Raw genomic sequence first — 25,229 nt, forward strand, 5'->3', positions numbered from 1 at the left:
CTATTGAATTTTCTGGAAAGCGGATGTTTGGACATTGCGCACCGCAAGGCACTGTATAGTCCAGACAGAAACATGTATTTGCGTGAGAAAGCTGTGTTTTACTTCCTGTGGCAAGCACCTGTCCGATTTTTAGACACTTTTGATTTAATAAAAAACTTTAAACCTTAAACATTTGTTGATCAAAGTTTATTTCTCTCGTGACAAAATGGCGCACTGATTGCGTCCTCTCTTCTTTAATGGTTTTAATATTTGATGTTTTTACGTCACTATCAATTTCAACAGTTTAAATATTTGAGTTTGTCAATTCGTTAAATGTAGGTTTACTTCAGAACTTTTACCTATGCGCCTCTGCATGTAATGCCATTTCGCCTTGGCTCGAGGCTGTGACAGTAATCGGACAGGATGCTTGTAGGCTATTGGCCGCCTGCTGAGATGTAAATCGCGCGCAGTGATTGGACACAGGTGCACCTAACGGAGTCCCGCAAGCTGCTCAGGTGTCAGGCGGATCCCGGGGGATGATGGGCGATCGGTGGCACGGGCCCCTCACAAAAGGAGCAGAGAATGTTTTAGCTGACCGGTTTAGAATTAGACTATTGTTAGTCTTTTAGAATAATTATTGTTAACCGGCTAAACTGGAGAACATGTTTATGGAAAGTTGACTAACATCTTCAGAAGGAGCGGGGGAGGCGAGCGCAGCATTGAACTTACCATGGCTTTCATTAAAAAACCCAAACTGATCGACTTCAAGAGTTCGCCTCCTCACTTGCAGTTTAATGACTTTGTTCTGACCGGTTATCGTCCCATCTCCACTGTGAAAGAATGCCTGCACAGTCTGTTCTATCTGCACAATGAGCTTGGGAACATATATACGCATGGTAAGCCATCCACTCCTTTGCAGAATGTAGCCTATAGTTGCAAACTCCATGATAATTAGCCTACTAATAACCTAGATAACTTTGTGCACACTAGAGACAATGTCAAGCATATTCTGTAGGTCTCTGGTGTTTTACTCCGGGTATAGTTGAAAATCTAGAAATAGTTTTGTGTAGCATAGGAGATGCCTGCGCTAAATACTTCCAGATTAGCCCGTCAAATCATTTCTTCTGCGACGGGTCCTTTTCCCACCTACCTAAAAGAGAATAGAGAAATCTTGTAAATGTACCGATTCCGTAAAACCTCCTTGACCCGGCCATGGTAAGGGTCAACTCTCACTAACGACAGTTTAGGGTAACCTACTACATGTGCACTTTTCACTCTCCACTAATGGCCCTACAGGGTGTTTGAGAGATTAACATAATCGGGTCAGGGAAGCGGCGTCCTGGGGTGATGTCTTTAAATAGACCCGTAATTGCTTAGCAATTACAGACCTGTCAGCAATTTCTAAGATCATTGATCAGGATAATTCATCTTAAAGGGCTTGCAATATTGGCATTGTAACATTTTCACCTCTGGCAGTCTTAGATCATGGACATAAGCCTAACATTCTTAAACCATTTTACCTCACTGTATCTATAGACCGTTGTTTTTTATTCTGTAGTCTTGGATAGTAGACCTACAAACCTTTCCTCGGTAATACAAATTGATACAATGATACTTCCGCCCTTGGCTTGAACTGATAGTGTGAGACTCCTCAACCGTGCTTACCCAGCTAAGACCGTTAACGCCGTTTATAGCACTTTAACACTCTTACAAAGCATAACAACGGCACAGTGTGATTAAGGCAAGCCCTACCTCCGCCCACCTCAGAGACGACACTGTAAGACGCCCGCAGTGACGACATCCACATAAAATCTACATTAAATAAAATGTGATGTTTTTTATTGGGCTCTGAGGTATAAGGCAGTCGTGTAGCATCACAGAGTGCAGCAGTCAGCGTGTCTTCTTCTGTAAGATCACTCTCCGCATTATTCACAAAGAAACATGAATTGAGTGACCATACATAATGAGACACTTGACACCTGACAGAGGATGAGCAGCACAGCCATCTATTCCAGCATCTTATACCTCAAACAACAGAAGACAGTGTGACACTGCAACAGTTTTGTTAAAAATGAACTTTAAATGAACTTGGTTCTTGTAAAGTGCCTGAAGATAATGCCATCTTTAATGATGCAATACAATTGACCCACTAACTGACCCACTAACTGACAGATTCAAAGCAACAAGTAAGTATCTGTTTCTTCTCCTCCCTTTAATGCCCATTCTTCCTTCCTGTTTCTCCCCTCTCCGCATTTCCTCTTGTCTCTGCCATCCTGCCCTTTCCCTGGTTTTGTTACCGCTATCCTCTTTCTTTCCCTCTCATCTCCTCTTTTTTCCCTTTCATCCCTCTCTTATCTCTCATGTCATATAATTTCTCTCTGTTTTCTTCTCATCTCCTCTTGTTTTCTTTTCATCCTTCTCTTCTCTCTCCTGTCCTATATTTCCCCTAATTTCTCTTCTCCTCTCCCCTCATCCGTATCTTCTTCCTCTCCTCCCCTCCTCTCATCCCCTTCATCTTCTCCCCTTCTCTCTCTCATCCCCTTCTTCTCCTCTCCTCTCATCCACATCATCTTCCTCTTCACCTCTCCTCTCCCCTCATCCACATCTTCTTCCTCTCCTCCTCTCCTCTCATTCACATCTTCTTCCTCTTTCCTCTCCTCTCATCCACATCTTCTTCCTCTTCTCCTCTCCTCTCATCCCCTTTCTCTTCCTCTTCATCCCCTCCTCCAGCCATCCCTTTCTTCTGTTTCCTGCTGCTGCTGCCTCTGAACATCCCGTGGACCCAGAGCGACGCCGGCTGGATCTGTGTGCTGCACTACCTGGCCTGCCTGTCCCCCACCGTGGGCTCCGTGCTCTACCACCTCTTCATGAACCACCACGGGGGCGAGGTCATCTACGACACCCTGCTCTCGCTCGACATGTTCGGAGTGTGCCTCGTCAACACCCTGGGTGAGAAGTGTGTGTGTGTGTGTATGTGTTGGGGGTGTGTGTGGGTGTTAGAGGGTGTGTGTGTGGATGTTTGAGAGTGTGTGTGTGTGTTGGGGGTGTTAGATAGTGTGTGTGTGTGTTGTCACATCCCGGTCTAGGGCTTTAGGACATGACAAAAAAAGTTGTGCAAAAACGGGCAGACAACGGAATCCCAGTTAACCGTGAATTTATTTACAAGTGATAAAATAAATAAATGAAGGATCAAAATAAACTCAGCATGCAAAACAAAACACAAGGCCTCGAGAACGGGCCTCCACAGCCTGGCACTCTCTCCCGGTCTCTCACTCCGGTGAGTAGCACACCCGATGGTAGTGGCGCGGGCAAGGCCCGAGGCTGGGGTTAGCGGCAACAAGGTGTAAGTGGCGTGGCAGACCACAAGAATGAGCAATTCCCAAGGCAAGGCCAAGTGTGATGTCATCGAGCTGCTTTTAAAGGACCGGGACTCCTATACGTCCAATAGGATCAGAGTCCCAATCAGCTGCGCGCCAACCTGCATGTAAGACACACAAAGCACAACCGAAACACGGGCCAATATACAGATGAAGACCCACAGGGTCGTTACAGTGTGTGTTGGGGGTGTGTGTGGGTGTTAGAGACTGTGTGTGTGTGGGTGTTAGAGAGTGTGTGTGTGTGTGTGTGTTGGGGGTGTGTGTGGGTGTAAGAGAGTGTGTGTCCATGTTGGGGGTGTGTGTGTGTGTTTGGGGTGTGTGTGGGTGTAAGAGAGTGCATGTGTGTGTGAGGGGTGTGTGTGGGTGTTAGAGTATGTGTGTGTGTGTGTGTGTGTGTGTTGGGGGAGACCCCTCTCAGTCTGCCTCTTTTCCCCTTTTGCCCCATGTCCTGTCTCCCTTTTCTCTGCCTTTCACTTTCAATTAAAGTGTTTTTTTTACTGCCATTCTCCCCCTCCTTTTTTACATCCCCCTCTCTCTCCTTGTCACCCCCCCCCCCCCCCTCAGGATGTCTGCCAATCATCCACATAACACTGCTGTGCTACCCCGATGCCCGCCGCATCGCCCTGCTGGCGTACTCCTCGCTCTCGCTCTACGGCGTCTACTCGGCCGTCACAGCGCGTAGCAACCTGCGCCGCCTCCAGGCCTTCTTCTGGCAGGCCGTCTTCCGCATCTTTCTCTACTTCCTGCGCTGGAACGGCCCCGGGACAGGAAGTCCCACCTCCATGTACTTCTACGCCGTGATGGATTCGCTGGCGGTGCTGGGCGGGCTGGTGAACGTGATGCGGATGCCGGAGCGGATGAGCCCGGGCAGCTTTGACTACTGGCTCAACAGCCACCAGATCATGCACATGCTGGTGGCTCTGTCCATCGTCTACCTCCACTGGGGCATGATCGAGGACCTGGTGTGGCTACGCAGCTTCCAGTGCCCACCGGAGTGAATCAGGAACCACCAGAGTTAACCAGGAACCACCAGAGTTAACCAGGAACCACCAGAGTTAACCAGGAACCACCAGAGTTAACCAGAAACCACCTCAGGGAACCAAGAACCCCAGGGAACCAGCCAGCGCAGAAATAGAATCCGTAGATTCCTACTCTACATACATTCATTCTTATAAGTCTTACAATAATGACAATGAATACAAGGTTCCAGGAATGAGGTCTCGTGTCGAAGAAAGAGAAAGTCGTCAAAAGACAAGAAGGCTGGCTTGAATAAGTTAGTTAATTGTTTAATTGGTCAACAATGGGTATTATTTTGTTAATAACGGGTGTAAAATAATTATTTTGTTAATAACGGGTGTAAAATAATATTTTGTTAATAACGGGTGTAATATAATTATTTTGTTAATAACGGGTGTAATATAATTATTTTGTTAATAACGGGTTTAATATGCATTCACATGCCCTTAACAGGGTTGAATGATATCAACAGCAAAGTGGAAGACAAACACCTGCGCTATGTTCCATTTTCCCTACCTACCGTACCTACCGTACCTATACTTATACGCAGTACACAGTACACACTCACTAGGTACGCAGATTCTCAGCAGGTGAGTGCTGTTCCAAATCTAATACTCCGTGGTGCACTTACCGGAAATTACGATCGCGACAAGCCCCGCGTTTGTCTTTTTCGAGCTGAGCGGCTCTGCCTGGGTCCGCCTCTTCCGCTACGTTGACAAGATGGCGGCCGTTGAGTGTGGAAAGTGTACCCTGGTTCCACACTCAGCGTTTTGACCGTTATGAGTACAGATACGGGTCCTTTGGGTATACTTCTTTTCGACGCGGAAATGGGAAATCGGAAAACGGAACACCCTACATACTCAAACTAAGGATGGTAGGTACGGAGGGTATGGACAACGGAACAGAGCGCTGGTGCATTTTCCTGTTCTATGTTTTCTATCTCTATGGTCAAGCCATCGTTGCTGTTCTATGTATGCCATCTCTATGGTCAAGCCATCGTTGCTCTTCTTTGTATTCCATCTCTATGGGCAAGCCATCCAAGCCTGCAGGCCCAGGTCTTGGAGAGCCACTGTTTGTACAGGATTTGACTCCATTGAAGACTGACTCTTAATCATGAACAGAGGATAAATATTTACTTCAAAAAAGACAGGAGATCATTAGGAGGTATACCAGTGGCTTGTATACTCCAAACCCTCTGAGAATATTTTACTGGTTCTGATATTGAGCAATGACAACATGAAAGTATTTTACAGGACGGATAAAGAATGTGCTCAGTAGCTGTAAACCTGACAGAGAGTAAGTAAGCTTTGTTGTGTGGGAATGGAATAGACCGTTGAGAAAACTTGTGTTTTATCTTGAGATTTGCCAGATGCTTATTGTCTCAAAGGCACTTATAATAGTAGCTTTTTCAAAGTTACAATACAACAGAGATTATCATGGATTTATGGAAATTAGCGTGATGTTTATTTTAGGTCACATCGCCCAGCCCTACTTAGAGATGAACTATTTTGCCGGGTGTCTTCTTTGTTTGAGTGGTATGATAGTCTGTGAGGTGGTGAACTATGACCTTTGACATGAGCTTGCACTACCTGGAAACAAGGCCAGAAAAGCCTATGAGGTTTCCAACCAAATAATGTGAATGCTATGCAGTTTTGACAATGATGCCCCAGTGGCAGTAAAGCGCTACTGTCAAGTGGCATATTTTAACTGCTTATACTTGAATTTTAAGAAAGATGGTCTGCTTGACACTGACTGTTTTTGTCTGAAGCTGAAGGTTACTTTTACCCATTTGTGTGATCTATTCACGTGGTGGTGGGGGTTGCCTGAGAGGCCCAAGGTAAGACTCTATAGGCATCCAGAGAACTGCATGAAGGGAACCCTAAATCTGCCATTTTAAACTGTTTCAGATTTTGAAGATATATTTCTGAAATCTTGCCTCCACCATCAAACATGTTTCCAAGTGGCATACTCTTGGCTCAGTATACATGCAGTAGGTTCTATCAAGTCATGTATTCTCTATTCAATACTGGTGCAATAAACAAAGATATGTTTTAACCAACCTGTATCTCATGTTTATCATTCCACCAAACAAGAAACTACAATTCCCAGCATCCTTTCAGTGACATTTGTAGCTGAATAACTTAACACTGAAGTGATTGATGCAGGGTGTTGCAGATTCCAGTTGTTATACATTTATTAGTCCTGTCGAGATGCAGCTGGGAATGTTATCCTGCATGTTGTTATGTGTGAGAATGATAACGATCCAGTTATAACACTTACAAAGAACGACAAGATGCAGGTATGCTCAATGCTCAAAATGCTATATTGTTTAATGCAGGATATTTTCATATATACATTCAGAATGAAATGTACACTACATGTTTCAGCGACATTTCTGGGTGTTAATTACATTAATGTCATCTGCCACGGCGGTTGGAAGTGGTATCTATTTTATTTGGGTTTTCTTATCTTTCCTCTTTCAATTTGGCACTTAAACAGAGGGGATGAAAAACTGGCCAGTGCAGTGCTTGACCTGCTTCATCCCTGCTGGCGCCGTGCGGGTCAGCTGACACCAGAGGCTGCACTTCCGTTCCGTTCATGACCTGTGAGTGCAGAGCTGCACGTTAAGCTAACAAAAGAAGCTAATCATGTTCCTGTGTGTGCAGAACTGCACTTTAAGTTAACACAAGAAGCTAATCATGTTTCTCCTGAGGCGTCCGACAGTTTTCTGTGTTTGATGTCCTTTGATAACCCTTTGAGCTGTGCTGTGTCACGCTGGCGAGTGTATCACGCCTGCGAGTGTGAGTGTGTCACGCCTGCGAGTGTGTCCACGGCGTATTTCCCCAGTACCATTCTGCACCAGTGTTTCCCCAAACAAGCACCCAAAGTATCACCAGTGTGTGTTAAATAGAGAATGAATTAATGAATGAATGTATGTAACGTACGTACGATGTATGTACGTATGTACGTACGATGTATGTACGTATGTACGTACGATGCATACGTATGTATGTATGTATGTATGTATGTGTGTATGAGGTAAATGTACACAAATGTGTGTACATGTGTGTGTGTGTGTGTTTGAGTGAGTTAGAGTGAGAGTGAGTTTGTAAGTGTGAGTGTGAGAGAGCGCGTGAGTCCATTCTTCCTTGTTTTTCTTTTCGTTTGTCCGGTTTTGTCTGTCCTATTTGCCATGCCTGGGGCTTGGAGACCTCACTCTTCATCAGAGCTGCTATCCTCTTCCTCACCTTCTGACATGTCTGCGATGGGGAACCGCAAGATGGCCGCCACCCCACTCAATTGATTCAGTTCTGAGAGAGAGAAGAAACAAGGAGAGAGAAATGGACAGAGAGGAAAGGATATGGAGAAAGAGCAGAATAAGAGAGGGAGAGGGACAGACACACACAGATAAAAAATTGCATACATTGTATTCCATCTCTATTGTCAAGCCATTGTTGCTATTCTATGTATTCCATCTCTATGGTCAAGCCATTGTTGCTATTCTATGTATTCCATCTCTATGGTCAAGCCATCGCTGCTGTTCTATGTATTCCATCTCTATGGTGAAGCCATCATTGCTGTTCTATGTATGCCATCTCTATGGTGAAGCCATCATTGCTGTTCTATGTATGCCATCTCTATGGTCTATCCCTCCAAGCCTGCAGGCCCAGGTCTTCGAGAGCCACAGTTTGTTCAGGATTTTACTCCATTCAAGACTGACTCTTAATCATGAACAGAGGTGAAATATTTGCTTTTACATCAAGGACACGTTCATCTTTAGTGTTGTATAAAACGCCTGAATTCACTTACGGTCTCCAGAGACGTGAAGGCTGGAAAACACCCTGCAGAGAAGACAACATGTGCGATTAGTGTACATCTTTTATCATGCTTTTCCTCAGCTTCCTCTTTTTTGGTAAAACAACTTGTTTTGTTCCCTATAACTTCATCACACAGTACAGTTGTAAAAATGGTTTTAGAGTCGAGGACCAGCAGAAGATATGTTCTCTTTAAGGCTACAGAGTGTTTTTTTTTTGTCCTGCATGGTTCTTCCGGTGTTGAAGTAGAAAACAGGGTTTAGAGAACAGGTTTGTGCAGGGGGATGTTCTCTGTTCCCCCCTCAGTGCCGTTCCTCTCTCGCCGTACCTGACGCTCCCACCATTGTCTCGCACGCTGTCCACCAACCGCACGTATCTGCTCCGTGTCGCTACTTCCTGGTGTCTGCAGGAAACAGGAAGTCCAGAATGTAAACACAAATGCAGACTGGCACAGGTATACACACACACACACACACACACACACACACACACACACACACACAGTTACCATATGTACTAGAAAAAAATAAACAAGCAGGCAGAAAAGTGGCTAAGCTAATCAACTAAATTAGACACCCGAACACAGACAGTCTCACACACACACACACACACACACACACACACACACACACACACACACACACACACACACACACACTGCAGAGCTGATTGTTGTTTCGGGTGCAGAACTCGTACCTGAAAAGCTCATCACTGATGAGCAGAACGTCAATGGCCAAGGCCTCGCTTGCCTTCTCAACGTGACCTAGCCTACAAGTAACAAGACATATACACAAATAAACATGAGTCAATCTACTACTACTACAACAACAACAACACACACAGACACACGCACAAAGACAAACAGACAGACAGACAGACACACACGCAGCCACACAAACAGACAGACAAACAGACAGACAGACACACAAACAGACACACAGACAGACACGCACGCACGCACACACGCATATGCTGGTCAGACGTGCATTGTTTAGCTTACAGCACTGAATGCAGGGCAACAATGGCCTTTTAACAGTACACATTCAACCCACAGGCAGAGTGAATGCTCACTGCCCCGCTGGCAAAGATGTGGGTGATGGGGAGGGTTGATTTCTTTTGTTTGATAGGTGTAAAGACAGGGGAATGAACAGGTGGGTTGATTTCATTTGTCCGATAGGTGTAAAGACAGGACGGACAGGAATGAACAGGTGGGTTGGCCAACCAATTAAACTATGCTCACAAATAAGCAACAGATAAGCAGAAGACAGGATATATGGATGCATAGATACATAGATGGATGAATGAATGGATAGATACATAGATAGATAGATGAATGGATAGATACATAGATGGATGGATGGATGGACAGAGACATAGATGGATGGATGAATGAATGGATAGATACAAAGATGGATGGATGACCAAAGGCATGCATGGATGAATGCATAGATACTGTAGATGGAGGGATGAATGGATGAATCAATGAATAGATGGACTGATAGAAAGGACTCCCTGACCCGTAGAAGGCTCTGTCTGGTTCGTGTTGCAGCATCTTGTAGAAGTCCTCCAAAGCTTTTACCTCGCCTGCGGCCTGCACAAGACAAAACCACACTCAGGTCCTTTGCCTATAGAGAACCTTTTACAAGTCAAAACCACACTCAGCTCCTTTGCCTAAAGAGAACCTCTAACAAGACAAAACCACACTCGGGTCCTTTGCCTAAAGAGAACCTCTAACAAGACAAAACCACACTCGGGTCCTTTGCCTAAAGAGAACCTCTAACAAGAGAAAACCACACTCGGGTCCTTTGCCTAAAGAGAACCTCTAACAAGACAAAACCACACTCGGGTCCTTTGCCTAAAGAGAACCTCTAACAAGAGAAAACCACACTCGGGTCCTTTGCCTAAAGAGAACCTCTAACAAGAGAAAACCACACTCGGGTCCTTTGCCTACAGAGAACCTTTAACAGGACAAACCCACAGTCAGTTCCTTTGCCTATAGAGAAGCTTTAACAATCTGACCCTCTGTTAACTGTGCAATGGCTTTTTAAATTACTCTCAGCAGTTCACAAACATTTAATTTCTGTCTAATGAAGGCATTAGTCAACACAACACAAGTCCTGGGCAGACAGCAGCAGGAGTGTTAGCCAAGCCAGAAACACTCACCTTTGTGTCAGACAGGCGACTTGTCAATGTGGGATCTGACAGAATTTCTGTTTGGAGTACACAAACAAATTTTGTTTTATGCGCTCTACTTGTAATATATATTTTCACTTCTAAGCAAGTTGGCACATTATGAGTGAATTCACTTGTGTGTTCTCAAGAATCGTTAGTCATTAACAAGCTCTGGAGGTCATTATTTGAACTGGACTGGTGTGATGAGAATGGGATCATATGTTCAATAACACTTATACATCCATGCAGTGATAAACAACACCTTATGACAGACGCCATGCACAGTCATGCATATTTATACATTAATAACAGCTTGATTCCACTGTCAGATCACCAACTGTGTTACAGCTTCCCATAATGTCTGAAAGTCTATTAACTTGTGACGTCATGAGAAGTCATCATGAGAAGCGACACCTGACATTCTCTGAATGAAAATACTTTTAAGTCCTGTGGCATTTTCATAATCCTATTTCAGTTTCTATTGTTTTCCCCTCTTGATCACATGGTGCAAAGCATTTGAGTGGCCTCTTATGCCGAAGGGGTTCAACACAAATAAGCATGGCAACGAACATTTCAATAGCATAGAATTTTTTTATATTATAGGTTCTAAATTAGCGTCTGACCTTTTAGTGAGTACTTGTGTCCGGAGGAAGAGTGGACAGTCACGAACTTGGGCCGGTTCTCCAGCAGAAGTTTATTGTCCTGGCGAACGGCCTCCCTGAACAGGTAGTTGATGAACTGGTCCTTCACGAAGCCCGGACTGGCTATCAGCACACACTTCACCACTGACACGGGGCAGAAGGAATAGATGATGAACACTTAAAGTTGGATTCCCTTGAAAAAGTTTAAACCCAAGGAGCCCATGGGAGAGTGAACGGCTCAATACTGCCCACCCACTTTACCACTGATGCCCCCCCCCCCCAGTAGGTGTTTTTTGTTTGTTTGTTTAGTTTTTAAAAGGAGTAGAGTTTAAAGTAAAGTCTCACTCTCACATTAGATTAGATTTAATACAGTTGAATGTAATCGAATCTAATCTAATCTAGCACTTCACTTTAAACTCTACTCCCTTAAAAACTAGACTGACCAAAAAAAACAAGACTATACTGCCAAAGTAACAACTGAAACGTTGTCAAGAGTGTCACTTACATTTTTTTCCATAGCATTTTGTTGTTTCCCTAATTATAGTTTGGCGAATGTTTGTTGTTCTCAAGGAAACCCCCAACAAATATTGGTCAGAGTTTCTTACCATCAAAGCTGATATGTCGTAGGATCCCTTGCATGACTGCCTCATAGAACCGTTCTAAAGCCTGAGGAAATATTATAAAACATTTACAGATCGAACTCAACTAGCTCTGCATACACATAGCCACCCTAACTCAATGAGGGGGTGTTAGTCACATACTTGTCTAAGAGGATATGAATACCATATTGAATCTTGAGGTGCATCTCTACATTTGCCGACATCAAAGAAGAACATGAGATGACAAAGCATCGTCATTGTTGAAAATGAGTTACATCCCATCATGAGATAAAATCCCAGGATGAAGCATTCTGAAATAAATATGAACTAGTAACATAGATGATGTTGATCAACAGCACTGTGCTGTCATTAACAATAATAATGGCTGATAGTAATCAATATCATTGATTACCAATTTAACTGTATAATTGATGTATTTTTGTCCACATGAGTCCTGCGGTCCTCACCTTCTCATGTTGGGTACAGCTGCCTCTCCGCTTGCGAGGGATGGTGACCTCGATCTTTGCCCTCAGTAGGGTCATCGCCGAGGTAACCAGGACGATGTTGGCCAGGCCTTCTTGCATCACCACGGCAGCCACATCTGCCTTCTGTGTGGGGTCACATGCTTGTTCTGACACACACACACACACACACACACACACACACACACACACACACACACACACACACACACACACACACACACACACACACACACACACACACACACACACACACACACACACACACACACACACACACAAACACGTTTAAAACTACAGAAAATATTGTCACTGATACTTTAGAGATATATAGTTACATAGTTAAAGGTGCTTCACTACAACCACATGTCCTGTGAATATTAATAAATGCACTTACTATATTTTCACAAAACAGAATACAATATTAAACATGGTGGCACTGACAAAAAGTCATGAGCATGGAAAAGCATCCTGCCACATAACTGACATGATTAATGACACAGATGAATTAAGGACTCTTTACCGATTCTGTCCAGAACCACACTGTCCCAGATTTTTTTGGCCAGAGTGAATTTCCTGTTCGGCTCCAGTTCAATGGTGTGATAGGCCCCCATCTTGAAGAAGATACTGCAGTTAGAACATCCACACACATAGAATACATACATAGAATATACATACATTTCATTCACACACAGCCCCTATAGAAGTTAGTTCTGTTAGTTTGGGTAAACACATTAGAGTGTTCTTTGCCAACTCCACACCAAAATATCAAGACACAAATATAAACATCAATATATGGACTCATCATTCACACTACAATTACATCACACCGTTTGAACAAAACTCAATGGGTCAAAATGTCATAACAAAGACTCTTCTCGCTGCTGCTGCTGCTGTTCACATGTTCACTGCAATATCTTATCTTCTAACCTTGACATACTGGTTTTCCACAAGGTTGGTTCCCTTGACGCGGAGTTGGCATGCCTGGGAATCAAAGTCGATAGTTTCCACGCACACTGTCAGGGTCGTGCGGACACGGGAACTACCAACGCTGCCTGTGGAGGACTCCGTCTGCACCTTCCTATAACGGTGGACGCACGCAAAGCATTAGTGGGGGATACAGACTACTCAGCTTTGTCAAGAAGACCCTCAGCTCTACTAACCAGTGGGAGGGAGTAGGGACCGGGCAGAAATGGAGGGAAGTTGCATGTTATATTGTGTATTGTTATGTATGTCTGTTATATGGTTATTCACTTTGTTTTTGTTGAGCTCGTCGAACTTTGAATGTAAGAGAGAGTAGAGCACACAGTGTTAATTGTGTAACAGCTGCTAAACAGAAATAATAGACACGGTAAGACAAAAACGAGAAGAGAGAGAGAGAGATGACGCACCTGATGGTGGAAGCTCGGAGGCTGTCCCCCACCTGCACCAGGTTGTAGGTGTGCCACATGTCCTCGGACTCTTCCGGCATCAGGGTCACCTGACTGCGACATTCCCATCACACATAATAATAATAATAACTTTTATTTATAATGCGCTTTTCAATGACCCAAAGTCGCAATATAGACACGTATTGAGTGACAACAATCCGATCTAACAACTATTTCAAATGTCTAGCTGTAATCAAAACAGCCGTCAGTAAACATGTGTGATTTTTTTTTCTGCACAGTTAAATCGAGCGAATTCGTTGCTTTGTGGATTAACGTTATATGATACTCTCCACCATATAACAGCTGAGCTTTTATAGCTGAGGTATCATTTAGCTCAATAATATGCTGGTTTCCAGTGAAGCTAACAGCTACTTAGCTAGCAGCTGTGCATATAACAACAGGTGGCAGCCCTATCTCAAGGCAACGTGGACAAAGTGCGATTCCACGCCAGCAGGGAAAGTTAGTAACGCACACCATGATAGCCTTAGCTAAATCTTGTGAAAATGAAAGGAGGATTGCTAACAGGCTAACAAGCTAGTAATCAGCCAGGCTAGCCAACCAAATAATGCGCTCCCTGTCACTTACCCGGCATTGTCTTTCTCGATGTCTTTTTGAAGCAACTTCATGACACGGTAGGTCTGATGTTAGTATGGTGAAAGTATATCTTGAAAATGGTATTATATTTCATTGGTTTGAAAGAAAGATGTTACTTTAAAGCGAAATAAACAGACCATCAAAGAGTTTAGATAGGCGAAGCACGGTACTTCATGGCAATGCATGTCTATGTGAGCAAAGGGGGACAGTTCCGGTCTGCGTAAAGGGGCGTGTCGTGCGACCCAACGTTTGAATCCTGTGCTTGAACTGACTGAATCATCGTTGGTAAAGGTCGAATGATTTGGAATATTACAATATATATATTTAGAGCTTGTGTATGGATCAATAAACTATATGATATATTTTCATTATACGGAAGTAGGGTGTGGTGTGTCTGTTTTTACAATGCATTATGCAAGCAAGATCACGGTACTAACGTAAATGGCCACTAAACCGTTAGTTTCTGCTCCTTATAGAGAGTAAAAAAAGAGCTACTCCATGCTAGCTCTTGAGTCTAACTGGATAACCCATCTTGATTTTTTTCCTGAATGGATTTAATTAATTTCACACACACAGCATGTTTTTAAGGACCTTAAGAGCTCCTTATAAATTCTGATATGTTGTCAAGCAATCGTGTACGTAGCAACCGACCAGCAGACAGCAAGGTGCACACCTGAAATACATTCGTTTTTCTTCACAGTTGAAAATCCAAAGATGTAAGAAATCAGAAGGGCTTGGGGATCGTGACAGAGTGTCCGATATGTGCGTACTTAACCACAGAGGGACAGAATGTTATCATATTTGATTTAATCTTGACATATTCCAATAGACATGAAAAAACATAGCTTAATCTGGTCTGCAGACAGGGGGATTTGTTTTAGCCCCTCCCGCACTTTGGGTTCCAGGAAATGGATCGTCATGAAGTATCTTTAAAGATATCCGCCTCAGTGGGACTCAATCCTTTGGTATCTCCAAAGTCTTTGCAGGCTCACTTATAAAATCTCTGGTGTCTAAAATCTTTGAGGCCATCCTTCAGTATGGAATAGAGAGCGACCACATGTACAGTACAGTGCGTCATAGCAACGCACTAATTCCATTTTTGGTCACTTCCGTGAGTGACAAAGAATCTGTCACCGTCGCACATTTATAGATTTGTATTTAACATTTATAGATTTTGTATTTTATTTGAAATGTCTCTGTAGGCCACTTGCAATGAAAGCAACACATTTTATTTCAACAATTACAATGAAGCTTTCTCACAACGAGGAAATGGCCTACATGTTGCTGAATTTGTTATCAGTAGAATGTACCATGTATGTTTTGCTAGATATGTTACCATACTTATATTGACAAACTGATTAAATTATGTAATGATGTTTTGCTCACCTAAGATGAATGGACTTTAATTATTTACTGTTCTCTTTTCGCTGTAACTTGTAGTTCGTGACTGACACATGTCACAGCCAATCTTTAACCAAAAAACGGTTTCACCAAGTCATGGGCGGAGCTTTCAACAGCGTATGAAGTGGAGAAATAACACTTCTACCCGCCTCCTTACGTGGTCAACAACCGCTTCCTCTGGCTAGTTTGTGGAGGGACGGGAAGAGAAACGTTGAAACTTAGAAATATACATTTAATTTGGGGTTTATAGCAAAAGCAAACTATAGAGTGGCGTCTTGGAGCACAAATATTGCGTTTACGATCACTATATTCTGCGTGCATCCTTGCATGTTAGCAAAGTTATCTTCTATTTACCGTAGTGATAGCTGTGCAGTTAAGCCCGCCGTGTTAGCTAGCTACCTAGCTAGCTAGCGACTAGCCTCTCGTTTACTCCGCCGTGTTGACTTACATTTTCGAAAAAAGGCTAATTTTAACAATACCCAATGGCCGAATCTGATAAATTAAACATCGATTCAATTATACAACGTCTCCTTGAAGGTGAGTCTGGTTGAATTTATATTATGCTGGAAGTGTGTTTGCATTTCTTATTTCAGTAACGTTAAAAGGCAAAGATGGCCACACCAGTCCAGAAGCTGTAGCAACCAACATAGCGTTAGCTCCTCTGCTATATGGGTAGCTAATTAGCTAACAGCTACGTGTATCCAGTCCTGTAATAGCCAGATATGCTGCATGTAAAGCTAGCCAGCCACATCCCAAAGCAAAAGTTTACGCTAGCTACTTCGATCAGTGGGTAGTTAGCTAGATAGTAGCATACCCACCTTCACCGATGGATGAAACATCCACCATTTTTTCGGGTTGCATGAAAGTTTGAATAGAGTAAATTAATGGCAAGCTAGTTAACGTTAGGTAACAGTAACGTTAATGTTAGAGTCAACTGAACTGTTAGTTAGGCAGATATTTGTTGCCAGTAAGTGGAATTCTAATATTTCTGAGAAAGTGCTGTGTACTTCTGCGATACGAGAGGCAAATTGCTGTCGCGGGAAGAGGTATAACTTAACGGTATGGACCAATGGTACCCTGAAGCAAACATTACATGTCTGTCTTGTTCATGAGTATATGAGTTTGCGAGGTTTAATCTAACGCTGGATATTTGAACTATGTTATTTCGAGTGTGGACTCATCTGGTTACCGTCCAGCGACACTTCGAGCCATGGGTCAACAGAAATGCTCATCCACCTTCGATATACACGTCCGCCCTCGAATGCAACCGCCTTATCACCCTGTATGTTTTCTCGCTTCCTCCCCCACTACAGTGAAGGGTTCCAGGCCTGGAAAGAACGTTCAGTTGACGGAAAATGAGATCCGCGGTCTGTGCCTCAAATCCCGGGAGATCTTCCTCAGTCAACCTATTCTACTGGAACTCGAGGCACCGCTAAAGATTTGTGGTAATTATTATCGTTATATATATATTATTATCAAAGCTCCATTTTGCGTGTTTCTTTTCCGGACTGTAGCCTACATGAAGTGGTGTTTAGAATGTTTTTGTTTGGGCCTGCAGAGGGGCGTCGTATTGGAACGGGATGTTGAGCATGACGAAGGAGCTGTGAAATATTCAAGCGAAATGTTGATCCTTGGTCAAGATTCTTGCATTTGTAACTGTAATGCATTTAACCTGAGTTTAAAACAATAAATAATAATAATTTATTTTTGTACCTAATCCAGGTGATGTCCATGGTCAGTACCACGACCTGTTGAGGTTGTTTGAGTACGGTGGATTCCCCCCGGAGAGCAACTACCTGTTCCTGGGTGACTATGTGGACAGAGGCAAGCAGTCCCTGGAGACCATCTGTCTGCTTTTGGCCTACAAGGTCAAGTACCCAGAGAATTTCTTTCTGCTGCGAGGCAATCACGAGTGTGCCTCCATCAACCGGATATATGGCTTTTATGATGAATGTAAGTCAGGAGATTCTCCCTAACCTTCTCTGTCCAAGCACCTCATCTCCTGTAAATACATGTTCACCCTCATGACTGCAGCTTTGGAGGCTTGTATTTTATTTATATGGCTTAATGGCAGGTGCATCTGGAATAACTATAATAGTGTGTTTGGTGAAACAAAGAGCACCTTATTGTACCTCTCCATTGCATGACTTGGATCAGTGATTGGCATCCAATCACCTGCATGCAGAATGTTGTCGCCAGTGTTTAAAGTTGGCAGAGGAGCAGTTTGTTGGTTGAAGCACAGGTTCAGTTTTGTTACCAACGGTATCACCTGCAATAGTATCACCCATTGTGTTGCATTAAGAAATAAGCAATCAAGTAATTAGTCTATGCTTAGAATTTGGGATATACTGCCATTTACTGAATCCATTTATTCAAGGATTTGGCTGTGCCTGTTTTTTGAGCTCTTTGTTGCCCTCTCCAGGCAAGAGGCGGTATAACATCAAGCTGTGGAAGACGTTCACAGACTGCTTCAACTGCCTACCTGTCGCTGCCATTGTGGATGAAAAGATCTTCTGTTGCCATGGAGGTATGTGGCGACTGTTGCTAAGTGCCAAGGGTGTGAACTCCACGCCTGTTCATTTGGAGATAAACAGTCCTTGAATTCTGGGGTTATACAGTTGCAAAGTAGTTTGAATGAATAATTAAAGGCATAGCCTGAAACTAGATGTACAGTTGTTGTTGAGTAGTCATACTCCAGCTTAATTAGTTTATAGTTTGAGGGCCGTGGTTCTGAAGCTTTCTGCACTGGCCCCCTGTTCTGTTCAGTGTTTGTTGAACCTGTTTCCCATTTCCCTCTGTGTGTGTGTTGAAAGGGGGGGTGGGGGGTGTATTATGATGACCTCATTCCAGGCTGTTACTCAGTGTGCGTGTGATTTAAGGCCTGTATGTGCTAGTGTGAGCTGTCTCTGCTGTGCAAACATGCATGTTCCCACGACTCCTCAACGCTCTTATCTATTTGGGTCTGTTGCTGTGTGTGTAACGAAGGTTATGTAATGCTTAAGAAGTCCCTGTTTGTTGTGTTTCCTGGGCAATATGACCTCACAATAACACAGCATTAGTAGTTTAAGTGGCCTTGTGGTGTTAACTCCAAAGCTCCCCGTCTTAGAGTGTGTTCCTCATCAGCGTGTGGGAGCTTTGGAGACACGTGTCCACTTACCTTCACCCCTCCACACACACACACACACACACACATGTGTAATAATGTCTGGCGTTTCAGTTTGAGGATGTTTGCTGTCTTTTCTTATGGAGTTGAGTCCGTATAAGAAGCCTTTTGTGACAGTTAGTGGCTGGCAGGCATATTAATGTTTGGAAAATTGAAAATGGTACAGAGATTTTTAGGGTTAGTAGTAACCTTGGGGACACCTGTGTGTTTGATACATTTCTGTGTGTGTGTGTATCTGTGTGTACCTCTGGTATGTGTACATATCTGTGTTTCTTAACTCCATCTCCTCTGTCCTCCTCAGGCTTGTCGTGTGTGTGTGTGTCCACTTGTTTATGGGCATGTGTTCTCCGTCTTGACCTCCGTCTGTCCTCCTCAGGCTTGTCGTGTGTGTGTGTGTCCACTTGTTTATGGGCATGTGTTCTCCGTCTTGACCTCCGTCTGTGCTCCTCAGGCTTGTCTCCAGACCTGCAGTCCATGGAGCAGATTCGGCGCGTGATGCGCCCCACAGACGTGCCCGACCAGGGGCTCCTGTGTGACCTGCTGTGGGCCGACCCCGACAAGGACGTGACGGGCTGGGGCGAGAACGACCGCGGCGTCTCCTTCACCTTCGGCGCAGACGTGGTCGCCAAGTTCCTGCACAAGCACGACATGGATCTCATCTGCCGAGCCCACCAGGTCAGTAGTCAATCCAGCCAATCGAAGAAGCTGCAGTAGTCAATCCAGCCAATCGGAGAAGCTGGACGCCGCTATACAGGGAAGTGAACGCGCATGAACAGAATAATGATGTTAATTTACATTTATTAATTTAGCAGACGCTTTTATCCAAAGCGACAAATTTTATACACTTACACTGATGGCACACTGCACATCAGGAGCAACCAATTAGGGGTTGAGTGTCTTGCCCAAGGACACTTCGACAGGTAATTGAAGTAGCATCCTTCTGATTACTAAACGACTTCTCTACCTCCTGTACCACTGTCGTAATTTACAGCCAAAGAGATAATAGAACATGGTGGGCCTGCGGGAGGTGCTGAAAGTCATATTGCCATTAATGTGGACAATATTGCGATATGATTAATGAATGGCATCTTGACTACTTGCTTGAGCTGCCTTAGCTGTCCTCTTCAACTGTAAATAAGACAGGATCGAGATCTGGTCCTAAATGTGACCTAATGTTATTTGTTTTTATATACTGGTCAATCAAAACTATTGCTTTTGCTCTGTACATTGAGCTGCCACAAGGGTCAGAAATTAATTCTCCTGGACACGGCTTCCTGTGTTACATTTATACGGTTAGCATAGGGAGTCGATCTTGCTTCATTAATAGCGAGTAATGGGCCAATATTGGAACTGTAGCCCATGTGTACGTTTTAATTATAGCAATCATAATTGTTTTCCCATACTTGGCTAGACTATTACACGTGATCTTACATCTGTCATATTAAATATGGACAAAATATAAAACATAGCCTAGAGGGCGACAAGTAGAACTGTATCAAATTACAAATGTACTCCAACGGCAGTGCACTTCCAACAACACTCCCTACCCTTATGGCAGTGTACTACCAACAACCCTCCCTGTCCTTCTGGGCTGCCATGTTGTGAAGGTTTTTTTTAAACTCGCTAAGCCACAAACAAATTAGTGCATTCCTCCGGTGGAAAAAGCAGCACACGAGCCATTGGTCATACATTCGGCCTGCGGTGGTAAATGAACCCCCTTTTTACGCGAACATGCACAAACATCAGTGAAGTAGCAGAGAGTTGGCCGACATCTTAATCACCGTTGTGGTACAGTTCAACAGACTTTGTCGACCCTGACTTATCCTTGTCAACCCCCAAGGTTAAATCGGAACAGGTGAAACTCCCTCCGCAGTAGAGCTCTGTGATCTGCACACCAGATACTCATGAGAACACACACGGCACACGCCTCACTGCCTTCACAGCAACTGATTGGTCATGTGCGGAGATAATGAGCAGATTGCACACGAACGGAGATAGGTCGTCACATTCACACACACACACACACACACACACAAGTTTTATTTATTTAAATCGCAGCCTTATGTGGTTATGTAATCGCTCAGGCTGACGCTGCGATTAGATTAATTGTGCAGTGCTAGAACACAGAATTGGAACTAGGGCTGCAACTAAACACTCTAGAGTTCTGATGGTTGGATAATGGGTTGTTGAAATGTATAATTGACTATTCGGATTATGAATCGCACAAAACTCGTTAGAATTAATTTGAATGCAACCACAACACATTGAGCAGGCATGCATAGAGACGAGTTGTAGTAATCGGTTGTGGCTTAGAATGTTTAATTCTTTAGTGTTCTCTCAACTTGTTCATCTGATGAGAGTTTAGAGAAGAAGGGGCACATTTGGAATGTAAAAAGGATTGTTGTGAATAATACGTTAGCTGCTACACTATGTTCAGCATCATTAACAATTGTATACATCTTATTTCAAATTAGTAAACGTTACATCTCATAATGTGTAAACATGACTTTTAATATAAAGCTGGTTAGCTGACTAACTTAACGAGACTAGTGTTTATCATCTAGAGAGCCCACGTGCCCCCTAACCAGGGGCTTGAGCATAACTAAGCCACCTCGATCATAACTGAGTTCCCCGATCATAACGGAGTTCCTCGAAACATAACTGAGCCACCTCGAAACATAACTGAGCCTCCTTGAACATAACTGAGTTCCTCGTAATAACTGAGTCACCTTGGGCATAACTGAGCCTCCTTGAACATAACTGAGCCTCCTCGAAACATAACTGAGCCTCCTTGAACATAACTGAGTTCCTCGTAATAACTGAGTCACCTTGGGCATAACTGAGCCTCCTTGAACATAACTGAGCCTCCTTGAACATAACTGAGTTCCTTGGGCATAACTGAGCCACCTTGGGCATAACTGAGCCTCTTCTCCAGGGGCCCGGGCATAACTGAGGTGCTCCAAGGTCAGCTTTGTAAATGTTGCAGTTCACAGCCCTCTTGGTAGAGATAACAGTGAAGTACTACCACACCTTTAAAGGTCTTTGGTCGTGAAGGTTATACCATTGCTTTTGTTCACTCCAGTAAAGCGGCCTAGCTTATATGTCTGAACATGACATGTCCCTCACTACAATATCACACTACAGTCTTATTGTTTCAGTGGAAGACACGTGGATGCAGGCATGTGACCAAACTAGTTTGGGATGATTTTTATTTTGACTTGAGGGATATTCCAATGCACTATATGAGTCCTTCTGTCTTCCTGTTTTTGTCATCGCATGCTCCACCCCATGGTGTCAGTGTTGCATGTCTGCAGCCTTTCCTGCTCCTGTTAAGGACTTGTATGTTGCGTCGTGGCCCATGTCTGCCTCAGGGAAGTCTGCAGGGACAGAAGGGAAGATCTTTCAAACACAGTAAATAGAAACAATATCTCAACTAAGCACCCTAAGGTGTAACACACAAAATAACCTCCACCAGGACAGACTGCTGAAATAACTCGCCTCCAGTATTAACCAAACATTGATCAGGATAGACTGGCCTCTGGGCGGGACCCAGGCACGGACAGATCAGTGGGATCAATAACCCCATTACTGATCAAAGGGATCCTGTTGTACTTCTATCATTAAAATCTCAGTGATGCTGTAACCTCAACAACAGGCATTGTTGGCAGGGCTTTTAAGAAGCCATTTTAAGCTTGAAAGTGCTGTGTGAGGCAACCTGACTGTGTGTGTGTTTGAATTTAGTTCAGTGTGCCTGAAATGTGTGGTGAAGAGTAAGATTTAATATTGTAAAATGTTTGTAATGATATAAGTTTTAGTAGGAATGTTCAAATGCAGGATTTTGCTGTGGGAAATGGCGTCCTCTGGTGGTCATCTAAATAATTGCAGTGTGTTATTGAGAAATGACAGGACTCTTCAGAATGTTTGGTTTATTTAAGGAACGTCAGTATATTTAACTAACCTCATTGGGCAAAGGCTTGTTGGCTCCTCAATAACGGTGTCTCTCCATTGGCTGTTCAGGTTGTGGAGGACGGCTATGAGTTCTTTGCCAAGCGTCAGCTGGTCACACTGTTCTCTGCCCCCAACTACTGCGGGGAGTTCGACAACGCTGGAGCCATGATGAGCGTGGACGAGACACTCATGTGCTCATTTCAGGTGCGTGTGTGTGTGTGTGTGTGTATATACCCGTCACTGGGACAAAGGCAGTGACCATAATGTCATTGAAAGAACTGGACTTGATGGTCAAATAAAATATCAGTGTGTCCGTATATCCCATTGGCATCGAACTCAAACTACAGTAACCTTTCAAAAGAATATTATATCCCCCGTTAGTAGTTTGCTGTTTTTCGTAGGCTGTCTGTGTTTCTGAGCTGGCACAAGTTTGAATGTGTTGACCCATGATCCCCTACTCTTCCCCACCCCCCCCTCAGATTCTGAAGCCTGCGGATAAGAAGCTGTTCTCCTACAGTGGGGGAGGGGGCTTCGGTTCCGGTCGGCCAGTCACCCCGCCCAGGAACTCGGCCAAGGCTGGCAAGGCCAAGAAATGATCCCGCTCTCCACTCGTCTTTTTCTCCACTCCTCTGCTCTACCTCTCCTCCTCCTCCTGTCCTGTCCCTCTCCTGATCTCTTCCTCTCCTTTCTTCTTCGCCCTTCCCAGCTCTTCCTCCTCTTCCTCCTCCTCTTCTCTCGGACACCAAAATCACCCTGCTTAATAAGTAGCCGAGTCGGACCTGCAGCCGGCCTGGCCCTGGTCCCCGACCCGGACCCTCTCTCTGGTTCTGATTCGGCTGCAGTCTGGGTCTGTGCAGTCTCTCCAGGGCTCCACCTTTTTATTTCTCTTTGTTCCTTGAGCTGTTTTCTCAATAAATTCATAGTGTGTGTGTGTGCACGGATGTGTGTGTGTGTCTGTGTCTATGCGTGTACTGGGGGGGGGGCTTATACATTTGCTGACGCTTGTGTGTGTGAGATTGAGATAGCGAGAGACCTTGAGAGAGCGACATTATGTGTTGAAATCAGAATAGTCCGGATGTGAGTGTGAATGAATAAAAACGCCCCCCCACTTCTCCTCCCATTAGCCATTCTTTTCACCCCCCCCCCTCTTTCGGCCTCCCCAGTTGGGGCTAAATAGCTCTGTGGGCAGGGAACACCCCAACCTTCCCGCCCCTTGGCTCCTTCTCCTAAGTGCACCACAGTGCACCCTAATCCCCCCCCCCACACACACACACTCACCCCCCCCCAAATCTAAGGTTAGAAGCACAACGTTGCGGTCAGGCACAGGGGATCCCCCCCACCCCACCTGGGGCACACTGGGGAGTTCAGCCCAGTCCGAGCTGTGACCCCAATCTGAACACATGGCACAAACACATGGGAGGCCATCTCACTGCCAGCCACTGTTTTCAATGTCAAAAACAGATGTGATGTTTCGGGTGTGTGTGGGTGTGTGTTTGTGTGTGTGTGTGTGTGCGTGTGTGTGTGTTTCTGGCACATAGACCAGTGGGAGATTGTGACATTGAGTCCTGTGAAGGCTTGGGGCACATGCGTTGTTTCTCTGTTTGTGGCCAGGTCAAATGGGGTCGGTCTCAAATGAATTAGACTTGTGGCCACCAGATTAGAGTGTAAAGGTATCAGTCCTGCGCAGACACATTCCCTGTGGACTTAGTGAGCCACTTCAGATTTATTTCAGCCGGTTCATTTCACCTTTTACCCAAAACAGCAAGGTTTCTTTTGTGTTGTTGTTTGTTTGTTTGTTTGTTTTGATCTTCAGAAATTAGATTGGAGATGTTTTCGCTTCTATTCATCTGAGACCAGTGGGAGAAAAGTACAACCCAAGCCCATCTGAAGTGGAGTGTGTGCGTGTGTCTGTCTGTCTAAGTGTGTGTGTGTGTGTGTGTGTGTGTGTGTGTCTCTGTCTGTCTGTCTGTGTGTGTGTGTGTGAGAGAGTGTCTCTGTCGGTCTGTCTGTATTTGTGTGTCTGTCTGTCTGTGAGTTTGTGTGTGTGCTTGTTGACAGAATGCCATAACTGTTGCACAGTACACCTGCCCTCAGAGGCTCTGTCTTTCCCTGTAGAGTGTGTGTGTGTGTGTGTGTGTTGGAGAGAGAAAGGTGTGTTCACTGGCACCATGCACCGGTAGTGGGGGGCCAACTAGAAGGGCACAAAAGAAGCTTTTATCAGAAACCGATTTCTCTCAATGCGTCCAGAGGGAGACGATGACATAATACACATTATTTAGGATTTTCATGGAATGGTAGATTTGTACAGCTTTAATTACTTGAAGGAGAACTTTTTCTTTTTTTTGTAGTAGTGTTCATGAAATCAACCAATAAATTCAGAATCTGATACAAAATATCTGCTTTGTCTTGTCTGTTTATTGGTTGTCTGTTATTGCCCAGTATACTGTCCTGGCCAGATGGAGCCTTGGCTCATAGTGTCAAACTACTGAAGTTTAAGTTTGATTTTGAAGATGAACATGTTTATGTATGTCTCACTGTGTCTTATACCATTGCCAGCTGAGTGACACCATTTAGAAAGCATTGACAATTTTTATTTTACAGTTTAAACTGC

General features: G+C 44.2%; 3 protein-coding genes across 4 annotated transcripts; 2 read left to right on the forward strand and 1 right to left on the reverse strand.

Annotated features, from left to right (window-relative positions):
* Positions 1 to 709: 709 nt before the first annotated feature.
* Positions 710 to 4,354, forward strand: paqr4b (progestin and adipoQ receptor family member IVb; the record flags this gene model as incomplete). Its single annotated transcript, XM_080834233.1, has 3 exons — positions 710 to 875; positions 2,710 to 2,928; positions 3,921 to 4,354. The coding sequence occupies 3 exons, from the start codon at positions 710 to 712 to the stop codon at positions 4,352 to 4,354; spliced, it is 819 nt and encodes a 272-aa protein (XP_080690359.1).
* Positions 4,355 to 6,673: 2,319 nt separating this feature from the next.
* pelo (pelota mRNA surveillance and ribosome rescue factor) lies at positions 6,674 to 14,275 on the reverse strand. Its single transcript, XM_080834980.1, has 13 exons — positions 14,098 to 14,275; positions 13,474 to 13,566; positions 13,013 to 13,163; positions 12,606 to 12,696; positions 12,068 to 12,231; positions 11,607 to 11,667; positions 10,984 to 11,145; positions 10,352 to 10,398; positions 9,706 to 9,779; positions 8,885 to 8,956; positions 8,517 to 8,591; positions 8,184 to 8,215; positions 6,674 to 7,684 (listed from the first exon to the last, which is right to left on the reverse strand). Exons 1-13 carry the CDS (start codon positions 14,136 to 14,138, stop codon positions 7,587 to 7,589), a joined length of 1,161 nt encoding a protein of 386 aa, XP_080691106.1. The 5' UTR covers positions 14,139 to 14,275; the 3' UTR covers positions 6,674 to 7,586.
* A 1,397-nt stretch (positions 14,276 to 15,672) lies between these two features.
* Positions 15,673 to 23,561, forward strand: ppp1cab (protein phosphatase 1, catalytic subunit, alpha isozyme b; the record flags this gene model as incomplete). 2 transcript variants are annotated; one of them, XM_080835200.1, is made up of 7 exons in its annotated part: positions 15,673 to 16,044; positions 16,821 to 16,952; positions 17,230 to 17,460; positions 17,930 to 18,034; positions 19,122 to 19,345; positions 22,688 to 22,822; positions 23,098 to 23,561. In XM_080835200.1, the coding sequence occupies 7 exons, from the start codon at positions 15,990 to 15,992 to the stop codon at positions 23,212 to 23,214; spliced, it is 999 nt and encodes a 332-aa protein (XP_080691326.1). In that variant the 3' UTR covers positions 23,215 to 23,561. The 2 variants fall into 2 exon arrangements, with proteins under 2 accessions (XP_080691326.1, XP_080691325.1); XM_080835199.1 differs by lacking the exon at positions 15,673 to 16,044 and having other exon boundaries at positions 16,718 to 16,952.
* Positions 23,562 to 25,229: the final 1,668 nt, after the last annotated feature.

Source organism: Sprattus sprattus, assembly GCF_963457725.1.
Source record: "Sprattus sprattus genome assembly, chromosome: 3".
NCBI lineage: Eukaryota > Metazoa > Chordata > Actinopteri > Clupeiformes > Clupeidae > Sprattus > Sprattus sprattus.